Source organism: Mauremys mutica, chromosome 11 (genome assembly GCF_020497125.1).
Source record: "Mauremys mutica isolate MM-2020 ecotype Southern chromosome 11, ASM2049712v1, whole genome shotgun sequence".
Taxonomy (NCBI): domain Eukaryota; kingdom Metazoa; phylum Chordata; order Testudines; family Geoemydidae; genus Mauremys; species Mauremys mutica.
The window spans coordinates 79,408,472-79,424,571 of NC_059082.1; the positions used below are offsets into that span (position 1 = coordinate 79,408,472).

General features: G+C 46.7%; 1 protein-coding gene across 1 annotated transcript; it reads left to right on the forward strand.

Annotated features, from left to right (window-relative positions):
* Positions 1–1,288: 1,288 nt before the first annotated feature.
* On the forward strand, positions 1,289–14,618 carry DRG2 (developmentally regulated GTP binding protein 2). The gene is made up of 13 exons (XM_044980811.1): positions 1,289–1,472; positions 2,257–2,417; positions 2,936–3,025; positions 4,757–4,817; positions 6,618–6,708; positions 7,505–7,577; positions 7,735–7,825; positions 8,154–8,251; positions 9,175–9,251; positions 9,763–9,851; positions 11,092–11,150; positions 13,017–13,070; positions 13,160–14,618. Exons 1-13 carry the CDS (start codon positions 1,409–1,411, stop codon positions 13,244–13,246), a joined length of 1,095 nt encoding a protein of 364 aa, XP_044836746.1. The 5' UTR covers positions 1,289–1,408; the 3' UTR covers positions 13,247–14,618.
* The last annotated feature ends 1,482 nt before the right edge of the window (positions 14,619–16,100 follow it).

Here is a 16,100-nt window from a genome sequence, read left to right on the forward strand (position 1 = left end):
ATGTTGTTTGAAGGACACATCTGACAATGGGCTACTTGTACACAGAGGGGTTAATGTTTGGCCAGTCCCCACAATCTAACTAGGCCTAGTACTGTAAGCAACAATCAAACTAGTTACATTTGTAATCAACTTTCCCGGCATGCTCAATCGGTACTTTTGCTACAGGTTCTGTATTTGTGGTAATTATAGCATGAGTATATAATTGGTGCATTAGGAAAGGATGAAGGATTTGTTACCATTTTGTGGCAGTCCCCCAATAGATACTATAGAATCAACTTTTTTCCTCTAGTAACCATCAGTATTAGTCTGTATAAAAAGCACGTTCCTCTTTGCTAGACCAAGGTAAGGAGAGTTTTGTGGAGTGGCTTTGAAGTATCTGCTTAACTGCTAATTATTTAAATGCCCCATCTGTTCTTTTATCTACTGTACAAATGAAAAATCACCACTGCTTTATATAATCAACCTAAGTGGCTATTTCTCTTGTCTGAAAATAATCTGTGCACAGAATTGCAGAGCCCTTGAAGCTAATGGCATGGCAAACAGAACAATGCATCGAAGGAAATCAGCCTGCACAATAAAAGAAAGAACCATTGCAGAAGCCTGAGCTTTCTGCTTGATAAGAATGTGGGAACCTTCTGGTTTAGCAAGGGTGTGTGGCAGGGGGGGACATGCAAGGCGGGTGACTCGTGCAAGGCAATCTAAAATGCTGCCTCAGCCTTTTCCCTTGGCAATGCCTGTAACAGGAATGTCACTGATGGCTGAGCTGGAGCAGGAGGAGCTGTTTAAGTTAGACGAGTCCTGCCTCCTTTGTCTGCCCAGTCTTCCTTCTCCTGGGGGACTGTGCAGTCTCTGAAGTGGGGGTTGAGAACAGGCCTCCTCCTATTACAGTGCAGGGGGGGAAGGTTGCCACACACAAGCTAGTTACAAACTCTTCCTTCCCCTGACTGAGGGTAGCAGCTCATCATGGGCAGGGGGACGTGGGGGCAGCTATTGACAGGGGGAGGCCCCTTCCCCCCACAGCAGCTGCACCCCCATGTCTGAGCTGGCAGGGTGTCTGGCTGGGTGCTGCAGGAGCAGGGCCAGCCCCGGGGCTCCTCTGGAGGGAGGGAGCCAGGCCAGTCAGAGAGACCCAGCGCTATCCAGACACAGGAGGGGCCAACCCCCGCTGTGCAGGGGGAGGCCCTTTATGCTCCCGGAACTCTTGCAGCGGGGGCCGGGACGCTGCGTGTCCCGGCCGGACTGGAACTCGGGTGCACCGGCCGCCACCCCGTCACGCTGAGGGGGGTGATTAGTGCGACGGACGAGCCGGCGGCAGTTTCCGGGCGAGGAGCCGCGGTGGCTGGAAGGCGGCGCGTTAGGCCTCTGGCGGCCGCTTCGGAGCCCGGCTGCGCCCCCGCCCGCCGGCGCCATGGGCATCCTGGAGAAGATCTCGGAGATCGAGAAGGAGATCGCCCGCACCCAGAAGAACAAAGGTCAGCGGCGGCCCGGCCCGGCCGCGGGCGCTGGGGAGAGCTCGCCCCGTCCGTCCGTCCGTGGGAGGGGGGCGGCAGGGCTCGCCCCGCCCGTCTGTCGGGCAGCGGGGAGGAGAGGTGGGGGGGGGCCATTCTGCCAGTGCCTTCCCTTACACTGATTGTTTTCGTCCTTTGGGGGGGGGCTCCATTTGCACCCCACAGAATTGACTGGATGCCTTTATACGCCCCTACAGGGTGCCATATTGGTGCAAACTAATGCAACTTGCACTCACGCCTCATGCGTGGTTTACACCTGTGTCATGATGTGTCATTGGGAATAGATTAAATATAAAGACATAAGTTACAGCACAAGAAATGAGTCTATAGTAACTAAATAAAGGGGGGAGAAAACACAAAACCCTGTTGTTTTCTCTCACTAGGAATCCTCTCCCTTCTCTGTGAGAATGGACACTCTTAAGGCAGGAGCTACCTTTATTTCAGTGTCAAGTATCAGGGGTAGCTGCGTTAGTCTGTATCCACAAAAACAAGAAGAAGTCTGGTGGCACCTTAAAGACTAACAGCTTTATTTGGGCATTTATTTCAGTGTTTTGTGCCACATCAAGCATAAAGAGCAAATACTTAAAAACACCAAACTTGATCTACAATGTTAATTTGTAGTAATGCCCTAGTTTGCTGCAATTCCTAAACTAGAAACAAGTCACTTGAACTAATAGTGAACTAGGTGCATGTTCCGATGCCATCACTGGTTATTTGGTTACTAACGGTTCTTTCTGTTTTGTTTAAGCTACCGAGTACCATCTTGGCCTACTGAAGGCAAAGCTTGCAAAGTACAGAGCTCAGCTACTAGAACCCTCCAAATCTGCTGCTGCTAAAGGAGAGGGTTTTGATGTGATGAAATCTGGAGATGCCAGAGTGGCACTGATCGGCTTTCCCTCTGTGGGTAAGGTCAGTGACTATCAGAGTTGACTCTAGCATGTGCAGTTCCTAAGTTTGTTTTCAGTCTTTTGAAATATGCTTGTGTTATCTGACTGCTAATGTGGAAATACAGAAAAAGCCAGAAACAACTTAAGTGTTTGTTTGCCAAAAATGAATGGAAAGAATGTTACTCGCACACCCAGACCTGAAGGCTAAAACTGTGGAAAGTCTTTCATCATTCTTGCATGCAAAGCACACTTGGTGCATCCCAAAACCTTTTGTTTGTTCTCATCTGACAGCAACACCACTATGAAAGGTCTGTAAGAGCAGTCTGGTAACTGACATTCAAGAGAAAATGCCAAGTATCCCACTTCACCGCAAAACTCCCATGCCTGGCATAACAGAGCACATGGCTGTTAAAACTACTGTCGTTTTCTCCCCATGCCAGTTCAGCAGTCATTGATGTGCATTGTTTCCATGTATCTTTATATATTCAGTGGTGCTGTAATTTGTTTATATATTTCACGTTATCATATCTTGCCTTTCAGTCCACATTTCTGAGCTTAATGACCTCCACAGCCAGTGAAGCTGCCTCATATGAATTCACAACGCTGACATGTATTCCAGGTGTCATAGAAGTAAGTGTGATTTGGATGGATTCTACATCATAAGTAAGGCTGCGAGTTTGTCACAGAAGTCACAAATTCCGTGACTTCTGCAGTGGCTGGTGTGCCTGGCCTGGGGGCTTCCTGAGCAGCACAGGCAGCCCCTGGGCCAGTTGCACCAGCCGCTGCTGAGGCAGTCTTGGACCACCGCCTTTTTTTCCCCCCTGCAGCAGCAGGAGTTTAGGTGTGGGACGGGGCAGAGGGTTGGGGCACAGGACACATTGCGGGCTCTGGGCGGCGCTTACCTTGGGGGGCTCCCTGGAAGCAGTGACATTCCCCTTCGTCAGCTCCTAGGCAGAGGCGTGGCCAGGCAGCTCTGCATGCAGCCTCCGCTTGCAGGCACCACTCTCGCAGTGCCCATTGGTCGCAGTTCCAATATTTAGTCAGGGGTATATAGTACAAGTCATGGGCCATAAATTTTTATTTACTGCCGTGACCTGTCCATGACTTTTACTAAAAATAGCCATGATTAAAACATAGTCTTAATCATAAGCTGTTAGCGACAAGACCCAAAGCTTAGTATGTAGGGATCTGCTGTTCCTGATGTGTGTATTCTAATTACATGTATGGTAGGGCTCAGAACCAGCTGTATCCAAAGGTCCCTGCTTCCCAGCTGATTTCTGTTTTGAACTCTTGGAAGGTCTCAAGCATTTGCAGTTAGGCCTGTGGAGCCTGGCACTTTTACAGGCAGCATTGCTCCTCTGAGACAGGCAGCATGCACTGGGGATCTGACTCTGCATTTAGAGGGACCAGGCAATAAGATAATTCTCAACTGATTTTATATATATATATATAACAGCTATTGGCACCATTGACCAGATGGCTGGAAGCCTTGACAGATTTGTTTTTAATGAAGCTTCAAAATAGGCAAATAGGACAACTCCTATCCTTGAGGAGTTTTTACTATCTGTGCCCTGTACATCCATCAGTAAAGCAAATTATAAAAGGCACCAAAGTGGAAAGCATCCTAGTATAATGTGAAATTTTTGGGTCAAAATTCAGGCTGAGTGAAAATAATTAAAACAAACACATTGATGTCAAAACAAACATAAATATTGTAACAGATCTACCTGCAACTTCATTATACTGCACGATGTCGTCATTTGAAACTTTACTGTAGCAGCAGGAATGGAACTCTCATCCTCCTGCTGCATGAGCAAGTGATCCTCACCACTTGAGTTAAAGGAGATTCTCTGTTAACAGTAGTAATATTATGCCTTTGACACACATCTGAGTAATTCTGAATCCAGCCATGAGAACGCAGTGGTGTTTGCACTTCTCATTACAATATTTCACCTGTTGGACCAGATAAGAAACTTATTACTTGTATGGACAAGTTTCTTTGGTGAACAAAGGACCAAAATAATATTACAGCCATAGTGTGCTCTAGTCTTGTCATTTTGTAGTCAAACCAAGATGGTCTAGAATTTTAGTAGCTTTGGCCATAAACTGCTGCAGTAAAATGTATCTTGAGGTGGAAGAGGAATTTTCAGAAAGTTATTGAAACAGCTTCATGGTAAAAACTCTGCAAATTGTTTCCAGCTCAGTGGGATGCTAAACTTACTGGGCCAGGTGCAGCCCTGTTGATTTCAGAATTTGGTCCTCTGTTTACAATACATTGAGTGCTTAGCTGGTGTTAGGAAAGCTGGTTAAAAGGTTTTGTGCAGGTCCTCAGAATCATCCACTTTCCTGATTCTCTTGCAGTACAAAGGAGCAAACATTCAGCTTTTGGATCTGCCTGGAATCATCGAAGGAGCTGCACAAGGTTGGTGAGCACTTACATTCGTTTAATGTGTGCCATTGCTCTCAATATTGTGTAGAGTTTCTGAATGGTACCAACCTTGGCAGCCTGGTCATGTATTGTGTGAACACCTTAGACTTAAAACCTGAGCTCCTGAATGTGGGGGACAATTGTAAGAGTCCCTGAATTATGTAATGGCATATTATGTTGTAGAAGATGCTTGTTTTGGAGGTGGGTAGCAGAAACCTCCCTCTTCAGGGGGAGTCTTGGCTTTGCTCATCTGCTCTCCTGGTACAAGGGGAGGTCTTTGGTGTTGGTCACTAGAGAAAGAAACTGGAGATGTGCGGGAGGAGGGTTAAGCAAGGCAAGAAATATTGTTCAGCTACGATCAGCTGGGTGTTTCTGAGAGTTCTGATGTGGCTCCTTGACTTGGGAGCCAGGAATTCATTCCACCTCTTTCCTCTTGCTTCATCTGCCAGTCGCTCAGCTGTGGCAAGAAGCGTCTCATGAGGTTCATAGGAGTCTCCTGATGTTTCAGTCTGAGCACAGTGTAGTTTGGTTAATAAACATCTCCTTTCACTTCTGATCAGAAAGTGTGTCTAGCTGATTTGAACTGGGATCTCGGGGTTTTCCTCTTCACTATTCTGAGTATCCTCACTTCAGTGCAGGAGAGAGAGGGAATTGCACACACACTGCCTCTTGGAAAGAAGGCAGTCTGATGGGATTGCAATGCTTCTGCACTGTCTGCCTGCAGAGGGAGTGCTTGCTCATCAGGAACTACATGACCCTCATGCTAGAGCAGGGGTGGGCAAACTTTCTGGCCCAAGGGCCACATTGGGGTTGCAAAACTGTATGGAGGGCCAGGTAGGGAAGGCTGGGCCTCCCCAAACAGCCTGGCCCTGCCCCCATCTGTCCCCTCCCACTTCCAGCCCCCTGACTGCCCCCCTCAGAACCGCTGACCCATCCAACCCCCCCTGCTCCTTGTCCCCTAACCGCCCCCTCCCGGGACCCCACCCCCATCCAACCCTCTGCTCCCAGTCCCCTGACTGCCCCTACCCCATCCACACCCCTGCCCCCTGACAGGCCCCCTGGGACTCCCACGCTTATGCAACCCCCCCGTTCCCCATCCCCTGACCGCCCCCCCCACCCCATAACCTCTGCCCCATCCAACCACCCCCTGTCCCCTGACTGCCCTCCGGGATCCCCCGCCCCTTATCCAAACCCCCGGCCCCCTTACCGTGCCGCTCAGAGCAGCATGTCTGGCAGCCGCACCAGCTGGCCGGAGCTAAACACGCTGCCGCGCAGCCCTGCAGGAACGCACAGCCCCGCCGCCCAGAGTGCTGGCGGCATGGCTGCAGGGGAGGGGGGACAGCAGGGGAAGGGGCAGGGGCTAGCCTCCCTGGCTGGGAACTCAAGGACCGGACAGGACGGTCCCACGGGCTGGATGTGGCCCGTGGGCCGTAGTTTGGCCACCTCTGTGCTAGAGGCTGAGTGGGTCACATCCCAGCCCCATGCAACCAAGGGGAATGGATCCTGCGGTTGCTTAGAGCCAAGTCCCTTGTGTGTCTGTATAGGGCTTTCTGTTGGACTGGCCTTCAAAATATGGTGTGTTTCTTTTGTGAACAAGCACATATTTCAGCCTGCAAGAGCTCTGAATGGGCCTTGACCCCATTAGCCTGGCTGCCTTCCCAACAGGTTAGTGCAGCCAAAGCGGGAATGAAATTCTTCCTTGCTTTGAAGAAGTCCCATGGGACGGCTCCTGGTTCAAGAGAGCTTTTAGCTATTCTGCCTTCCCACGGATAACATCATCTCCTTCCTTTGCAGGGAAAGGGAGAGGACGTCAGGTGATAGCTGTGGCTAGGACTGCTGATGTTGTCATCATGATGCTGGATGCCACCAAGGGCGAAGTACAGAGGTGAGCACAAGGAGCAGGTTAGTCAGTTCTGGGCTGATCAACCAATGAAGGAATCCAGATGGTTTGATACTTTCCAGCTGCAGAGGCCAACTAGCATACCCCGTATGCATCATATTTACTAATGTCACCTATTTTAGGCTAATAATTTTACTTTTTAATATTCCTGGGATCATCTTCTCACTTTAATCCCTCTCTCCATAGGCATTCCAAAATGAACTCCCTGTGCTGATTTCTGCTAAATTGTTCTTCCAAAAATTTGTGCATCATGAGGCCACTCTGTTAATGTGTTTCAGTTTAAATGTAAACTTCTATCGGGGCTTTTTGGCCATTGCTTTAGCAGCAAGTTAACTGTTACTGCAGATTATTGCCTGGGCTGGATGACCTGTTGGTAGCTTCTGAGCAAGCAGCCCAGGCTTGGGCAATGGACTTGGTTGTGCTCAACAGAAATACTTACTGGCTAGGTAGGCGCAGCGTTTACTAAGCTTGCAAGGAACCTCAGTTCTGGCTTCTTGAGGGGAAGAACATCAACATGTGGCCTGTCCAGGGAAGGATAATAGACGACATGGTGGTGTCTTTATTTGAGGCTTCCTCCTCCCATGGCCGAGTTCTTAAGTCCCAATTAGAGGCCTTGCTGAATGAGAGGGCCCCAGTCAGTGGTATAGAGAAGATCCACAGAGTGGTGATTTGGAGCTGGGAAACCTCAAGGTGCTGGCCAGTCAAAACCCAAACTTATGACCATTTGTTCCTCTTGCGCTAAGCCCAGTGTACCAACGACTAATCTGCAGTGTCTACGCAGGTCTCTCTTGGAAAAGGAACTGGAATCTGTAGGAATCCGGCTGAACAAATGCAAACCAAACATCTACTTCAAGGTGAGACTTACCAGTGGCCCTGCACAGTCATGGGTTTGCCTGTGCTCATTCAATGGAAGCACGAATTCCTCTGTGCCTGTCCCTTTTGTTGTGTCACAGATAATGTGGACTTCACGTTTTACAGAATGTTTTAAGGTTCTTTGTTCTGTTCATCCAGCCAAAGAAGGGTGGGGGCATCTCCTTTAACTCGACTGTCACGCTGACCCAGTGCTCCGAGAAGCTGGTGCAGCTCATCCTCCATGAGTACAGTATCCTTTCCTGAAGGGGAGCCCAGAAACCGCTCGTCTTGACCACCATCCCACACGTCCGATCCACAGCCCACTAGGTGAAGGTGACCTAGAATGGGATTGGATCTTCAATACTAATTCCAGAGCAAGGTGTTCGTGCCAATAGGGTGATGGTGTGGTTAAAAGCAGTAGGAGGAGTTTGGTTTTGGGGTTTTGTTTGTTTGTTTTGGGGGTGGGGGTGTCATCTTAGCAGCCCCTATTATAGAAGATTAAACAAATCCAGCCCATTGTGCCTATCCCATGTATTTAACCAAGAAAGGAAGTTTGGCCTTAATGATGTCCACCTCAGAAATCTTCAATGCAGAGGTTCTGTTTAGAGAAGATTGTTCTCCTGATGAGTTTATCGATGTAATTGTCGGTAACAGAGTCTACATGCCCTGCCTTTATGTGAGTATCCCGGAAACAGCCTTATTTCTGTATCATTAATGGGACATAAATTTAATAATAATAATAATAATTGGAGATATACCAATCTCCTAGAACTGGAAGGGACCTTGAACGGTCATCAAGTCCAGCCCCCTGCCTTCACTAGCAGGACCAATTTTTGCCCCAGATTCCTAAGTGGCCCCCTCAAGGATTGAACTCACAACCCTGGGGTTAGCAGGCCAATGCTCAAACCACTGAGCTATCCCTCCTCCCAAATTTGGGATTGGGGTCCTAAGTTTAGAACAATCTTGACCTCTCGCATTGAGAGAATCGCTCTGTGTGAAAACCACCACTTGTCATAAAACTTCTAGTTAACCTGTTGCGCATGTGCCAACAGAGTGCTTGTGTAATATGCTCATTTAGCACATGATTCCAGCGCCCTCTTGTGGCTGGCCCCAATGACTATAGCAGCAGGCTACCTACAGCTGATCATTCCTCGTTTAGCTCAGGCGGTGTAGAGACTTGTGTTTTGGTGCCGAAAGTTCCATGGCTGATTTCCTCTAACAGCCATGGTGCCTTTATGTGCGCAGCCTTGGTGCACTATAGATGCACCTTTCATTTCAGGGGCCCCTTTTGATAATGTTTTGGATTTTTATAATTCGGTCCCAGAACAAAACACCAGAGGGTGACCCCAAAGGAAAGAATGTTAAAATGGGAAACCTTGTCAGTTATTTTGAGGCTTATGAACTTTAACAATTTACCAAAAATCTTTGCTCAATGTTGATAAGAGCCACATTTTTTAACAAGCCCCAGCATCTCATTATTGTATGTCTGCGTGGACTGGAAGCTGCAGAACCTCATAACTACTTGTATGTCTCGTATTTGCTTGCAGTGTCACTTGAATTGACTTTCTAAAGAATATGTTCTTTTCCCTTTTGAGTTAGGTTTATAACAAGATTGACCAGATATCTATGGAAGAAGTAGATCGTCTGGCTAGGAGACCCAACAGTGTTGTGATCAGGTAAGAGCTTACAGGCCCGTCAATCCACGCCTCCTACAGGCTCTGCACTAAGGGAAGTTAGTTTACATTTCATTAATACCTGCTTCCTTTGCTTCTCAAAGAGGGGTGCGCTCCTTGGCACACCACTTAGAGCTGCCCTGTGCTCTGGCTGAGAGTGAAACTCAACAAGTACCCTGTCATTTTTAACAAAATATTCAGTGGCCTCTATTCACAGAGAGAGGCAAATCTGCTATAAGCTGCCTCACACCAGGCATGAACCAGGTCTTCGCGGTAGTTAGGTTATATTATCTGTTCTATGAAACTGATGGGTTCTGCCACTTTGAAGCTGGTGTACTTCTGGAAAGCATTGTCTGTTTTCCCATACTGACCCATCAGAAAGCTTCACCTTGTCATCTAGCACTAAATAGGCTTCGCGATCACACTTCTTTGTGGATTCCAAGTAAGACAGAATTTGGGCTGCTCTTTGGGGAATAGAATTACACTAAGCCGAGATGTTTGTGGTGTTTTGCAGCTGTGGGATGAAGCTGAACCTGGACTATTTACTGGAGAAGCTGTGGGAATACCTGGCTCTTACCTGTATCTTCACTAAGAAGAGAGGACGTAAGCAAAACACTGTCTGGCAAAAGAAGAGTCCAAGGGGGAGATTTTCAGGAGTACAATGGGAGTTGGGCACTATGTGCCCAACTCCTATTGACTGTCAATGGGAAGTTGGTGTGATGGGTTGCCCCCTTTTAAGGTGCTACTTGATGTATTGAGATACCACTGAGCGGCCTGTTCCACCAGCCTGGGCCCCCTTTAACCTGTCTTCCTGAGCCAGGCTCTTAAGCCTCCTCTTGCACACCCCTAGGCAGGGCCACACCCAGCTGCAGAAAGACACAGACACAGAGATCAGCCTTTGCCCCAGCACTCAGGTGCTCACCCCCCATGGAGTGCAGACCCGAAGGTATATTGTCTTGCTCTGGATAGAAAAATCCGCACAGCGCAAGCTCATAAAAATTCGCCCTCTCCCTCAATGTGGGGAGAGAGATGCACAGCTTCTTGAACCCCCTCAGATATAAACTGGGCTATGTTATAAACAAGAAATAAGTTCATTAACTACAAAAGACAGATTTTAAGTGATTATAAGGGATAGCAAACAGAACAAAGCAGATTACTAAGCAAATAAAACACAACATGCAAACTAAGCTTGATTCACTAAAGAAACAGGTTGCAAAATGTAATTTCTCACCCTAAATGTTGAATTAGGCAGGATGCAGAGTTTCTGTAGCTCTGAGTTCCAGTTATTCTTACAGACTGGACCCCTGTCTGTCTGGACTCACCCCTGCCTTTCCCTTTAGGTTAGTTCCTTTGTCCCTTCAGGTTCTTTCAGCAGTCCCACTTATTTGGGCATAAGCTTTCGTGGGTAAAAATCCTCACTTACCTGAAGAAGTGAGGTTTTTACCCACGAAAGCTTATACCCAAATAAATCTGTTAGTCTTTAAGGTGCCACCGGACTCCTTGTTGTTTTAGTATAGAAGGAAATACCTTTGGTACCTGAGAGAGAGTAAATCAAATCTTGGAAGTACTGTCTTTGAAGATTATGAATTGATTCAATGTATTGGTCTTTAAAAGTCCAGGGTAAGTAGCCGGTTGTATTTCCTCCCACTGGAGCTAAGTAGGCAATATAACTCAGGTGAATGGATGCTTTGTATGCCAGCCTGCTGTCAGGTGTAACTGGCGCAGGGGAGCGGGCGGGATTCAGGAGTTGCACATAATCAAATGCATTGTCAGATTATGTTAAAGGACAGTGATCAGGAAAGCGATGCTATCTTTTCCCTTCTTGTTTTTCTGTACTCTCTAGAGAGACCAGACTTCACAGATGCCATTATTCTCCGGAAAGGGGCTTCTGTAGAGCATGTGGTAAGTAAATAACACAAAAAAAATCTTCCTCTGGTGGTATAACAGCACTGAGTCCAAAGCAAACTTCCTACCCGAGACTGTTGGTAGGATTTTGTATATTTCAGGTCGTCCTATGAAAAAACACATGTTGATGTTTTGTTGCCCATTAACATTCCTTAGCTTGGTCTAACTAAGGTATAGAAACAAATGTTTCTTTCCTGGTTATGTACTTTACAAACATTTTTACTAGATAAAAGGTGATGAAGGTTGTGATGGGTTGGACACCATCCCACCCCCCTTCTGGCATACCACCTGATGGACTGGGGTTTCACTGAGCCCTTCCTGCTCCACCAGCCTGGATTCCCTCTCGCTGTTTTGCTGAATTAGGCTCCGCGGTCTCTTGCCGCGCACGCGCGCACACACACACGTAGGGCCACACCCAGCTGCAGACGCAGACTGAAGTCAGCTCTGTGTGAGAGGATTCACCCAACACTCATGTGCACACCCCCTTTGTGGAATAAACCAAAAATAATACTGTCTTGCGCTATATAGAAAGATCTGCACAACGCAAGTGCATAAAAATTCGCCCTCTCAATGTGAAGAAAGATGTGCACAACTTCTTCCTCCTCCCACCCCAGTTAGAAATTGCGCAAACTGGTTTTAATAATAAACCAAACAAATGTAGTAACTATAAAAGGCAGATTTTAAGTGATTATAAGGGATAGCAAACAGAACAAAGCAGATTATTGAGCAAATAAAACAAAACAGGCATACTAAGCTTAAAATCTTAGAGACTCCTTTCAAGAAGTAATTTCTCACCCTAAGTGTTATTTTAGGCAAGTTGCAGAGTTTCTGTAGCTTAGAGTTCCAGTTATTTCTTCTTGCAGACTGGACCCCTGCCTTTCCCACAGGTGTGTTCCTTTGTCTCTTCAGGTATTTTCAGCTGTCTTTCTTCTTGGGTAGGCAGTGGAGGAGAGTCCAGATTAACCCTCTCCCCGGCCTTTAAAAGGATTTACCTAAGGCGGGAAACCTTTGTTTGATCCCCATCCCCCTACAGAGGAAAAGTACCAGCAGTGTCCAAGGTGGTATTTAGTACCAGGTGACAGGACCACCTGACCTTGTAGTGTCACAGCTACATCCCAGGACACCTCTCAGGAAGGAGAGAGATTAGTATCTTCACAGTCTTATTGTTTCTTCCTAATGGCCCATCAGGGCTGTGATGGCTGGTTGTCTGGTGGGTGTCTCCCAAATACACTCACAGTTGTAATTGTTACATAGTCACTATTCCTAACTTTAGATACAGAAATGATACAAGCAAGACAAATTGGATGATCACATTCAGTAAATCTTAACCTTTCCAATGATACCTTACAAGACCCATCTTGCATAAAATATATCTTAGGCCATATTCGTATCATAACCATATTTCTATAAAGAATATGGGGTGTAACGTCACAAAGGTAACTTAATAGAATTCAGCAAACAAGCAGAGGGAAATGATGCGACTTTTGTGACGCTATTCCTGGGAACTTTGTATGGAGAAAACACGATTCTAGTACATTTACTTTATGCTCTTTCTGCGTTTTTGAATGTGGCTCCGAAGTTGCCTTTGCAGTATACAGCATGGACCCAAGGTGTTCCTGTCTGTAGTGGGTAGATGTTAATTGAAGACAGCAGTGAGTACTGGAAGTCTGGGGAAAATCTCCACTTCTTGTCTTGGGAGCCATGATTAGTTGGCGCTAATAATCAAAAACAGTGTTTTCAAGTCTAATTCTCAGGTGCTCAGACACCACGGTGAGGGGCACAGCATAACAACCTGAATAGACTAGAGGCTGATATATATTGAAGCATTATCCTTTGACTGTCACACACTCTGTCTTATTGCAGTGCCATCGAATTCACAGAACGTTAGCCAGCCAGTTCAAATACGCCTTGGTGTGGGTAAGTGACTAATACTCCCTGAATTTGATTAGCCTGTATTTGAAGTGTCACTCCTAACACGTTTCAACTTGCTTTCTCCTGGTTTAAAGGGAACCAGCACAAAATACAGTCCTCAAAGAGTAGGATTAACGCATTTGATGGAGCACGAAGATGTCATCCAGATTGTCAAGAAATAACCCTCTTAGCCGCTGCTCACTGGTGCCTGACCCTGCCCTAGGCTGTAGAATCGGAACTGACTTATTGTGACCGTATAAAAGCCAAAAAAAGAAATATGTGCTCCAAAGCCACGTAGGCTTCCATGAAGCTTGTTCCATTGGAGACGGGAAGAGACTAAGGATATACTATAACAGGTGGGGATGGGGGAGACGAGGGGATTCCCACCTTGTGACATTTCGTGCAAACAAGCTACCTTGCCTATCATCTCTAAAAGTTGGATCCTGGAGCCCATTTGTTATGATGAGAAGAGAATCCTCTCCCCGGCGGCCTCCCGTACCACTGCAGATTTCACATACACGTCTGTCTGTTATACCGGCTTTCTCGGTCAATTGGAATCTTGGATTTCTCCATGCAAATGTGACTCTTCTCTTGGTGCCATTGATACCAGCACTGAGAGATGTTACCTGCCATTCATTGGACATTCCTGTCCTTTAATGTAAGTGTGTCATTAAAGCAAACCTTTCCCTTCTGCACTCGCCCAATAGGAGGGCTGCTAGAATTCACGGCCTTTCTAGCTTCCGCGGGTTTCTTAGTTCTGCACCTCAGTGGCTTTAGACACCAGTCTCCCACATCTGAGACAGCCCTAGGCTGAGCTTTTGAAAGTCCCACTCTATCAAATTTAAAACCAACATCCCATGCCTCTTGTGAACCCTCTGACATAGCCTATAGGGTGTCCTGATCCAATCCGTACTGTTGAGAGAGCTGGAAAGTGCATCCCTATTAACAACGGGATTGACACATGGCCAGGCCACAGGTGCCATAGCTACATCCTAGGAGAGCACCAAGAGGATTCACTTGTGTCCATGGCACAGGTCAGAAAGATGGCATTAGGAGTTCCTAGCGGGGAACCTCTGCCTTCTCCTTCCCCCTTTTCTGCCGTAGTACCTGAGGTATAGTTGTCAGGACACCACTTGTCTCTAAATCATGCATCCACGGCTCCTAAATCACAGAGATAGCTATTCTGGCTCGAGTCCCATTCTATGCTGTGGCCTTTTTTGGCTACAATAAATGAACAATAGTGCTTCTTAATGGAGATCTTCCATCAGAAAACTTGGATTTTTCTAATCATGCTTTATTAAATGTTGTTGCTAACAGTTTATAGTGTCTGCTAGATACCGGCCCTTTCTTTCCATGAGCAAGAGCCTCCAATAGCTTTTACTTTTGTGATAAAATAGCTCAGTCCCAACGCAGAATTCTGAACCATGAAGCCTGGTTGGAGGGCTGGGTCCTGTGACCCCGAGCACCTCCTTCGTGCTCCTCCTAAACTGACTAAGGATGAAACGGCCGGAAGCGTTTTATTTAAGAAAATAAAAGTTGCTATTTCTTGTGAATGATACACTTGTCTCTCGAAGTAGACCTGGGAACACTTGCTTTGTCACCCCTCTCCCTCCCTTTTGGCCAACGGAGATGGCAAGGGGCGGAGTGGATTTTGATTGTAATGTGTCATAGAATTTAAGGCCAGAAGGGAGCCACTAGGTATCTAGTCTGACCTGTATCTCTCAGGCCACCAACACCACCCAGCACCTACACACTATCCCAGCCCTGAAATGAGATCAAAGTGGCATTGTGAAGAGTGAACAAAGGGCTCTCTACAGATGGAGAAGAGCTGGACGCATTAGGCCTTCCTCAGCTGACATGGATAAATTACACAAGAACCAAGCCACAAAGGTGACTCTGAGCTTTGTAGGTTACCTTCTATGTTAATGATTTTGCTCACAGCTGGAATGCAGAGGGAATCAGGGCTCAGGTAGAAGCTACTGGAGAAAAATCTCCAAATTAGCTGCATTATGCCTGAGCTGGCTTTCTAATGCGTGCACTTCTCTCTGCTAATTGAGTGGGATGCTGTTCCAGCACATTGACTCACCCTTTAAATTTCCCGTGAAGGTTGCGCAGGCCAAGACACCACGACAGAGTTTTTCTTGTTTCATTTTTAACTGTTTCAGGGGTGCTGGCGTTAAACTACTAAACAAGGACAATGGAGGAAAGCATGTGCCTGACTTGATAGTCAGAATGCTGAACTGCACGTCTTCCTCAAACAGGAGAGGGAGGGGGGAACAAAAATGTTCAAAATAGCTTGTCAAAACTCACATTGTAAAGCTTAAAAAAAACCCAGCCCAAACTTGCTGTGGTTAACAGAAGGCTAATCATTACATCTGTCTTTTGGTTGTCTCATATTTAATAATCTGTTGGATCAATATTGGAACCACTGTCAAATTATCTGAGCTACTCTCCCTATAGCTGGGGAAGCCAATCATTTTTCCCCCCATCATAGTCCAAGTGTATAAAGCAGCTGAACTTTGATTAAACTTGGCAGGGAAGAAAACAGAAACAGATCAAGAGCAGCTAATTCTGCTGTATGCATGAGCAGCTTGAGTAAGCATGGGTCACTGTCACTCAGCTGGAAATACGGGTTTTTTTACACGTTTCCATCTTTTCAGATTAACTGCAGCCCACATTTGCTGCAAGCATTACAGTTTAGTATCAGCTGTGAGAGCACATTGGGCTGAAGATCTACATATAGAACCTTTACTGGGAATCCTGAAATGCTTAATTATCTGCAGGGGAAGATTAGATTCTTGCAAACAATTTAACATCAACCCAGCAGTTTTCATTGAAGGAAATGGAAAGGTTCCATTGATTTCCACTGGGCGTTGGATCAGACCCCTAGTTACCTCATTGCCCATGGAAATCAAAGGCAAAGCCAGTACATTTCAAGAACGTTTTGCGGGACCTTCAGTGAGGAAGGAGGTACTCTTGCAAAGTGGGGATTGGGCATTTCTACACTGCAGCTGGGACCATGCTTCCCATCTTCAG

What these genes read in the sequence shown, in the direction of transcription:
- DRG2 (XM_044980811.1), top strand. Translation starts at nt 1,409, where the DNA reads ATGGGCATCCTGGAGAAGATCTCGGAGATCGAGAAGGAGATCGCCCGC. An exon ending in CCGCACCCAGAAGAACAAAG is followed by an intron (nt 1,473 to 2,256) that starts GTCAGCGGCGGC and finishes GTTTTGTTTAAG; the next exon opens with CTACCGAGTACCATCTTGGC. An exon ending in GCTTTCCCTCTGTGGGTAAG is followed by an intron (nt 2,418 to 2,935) that starts GTCAGTGACTAT and finishes CTTGCCTTTCAG; the next exon opens with TCCACATTTCTGAGCTTAAT.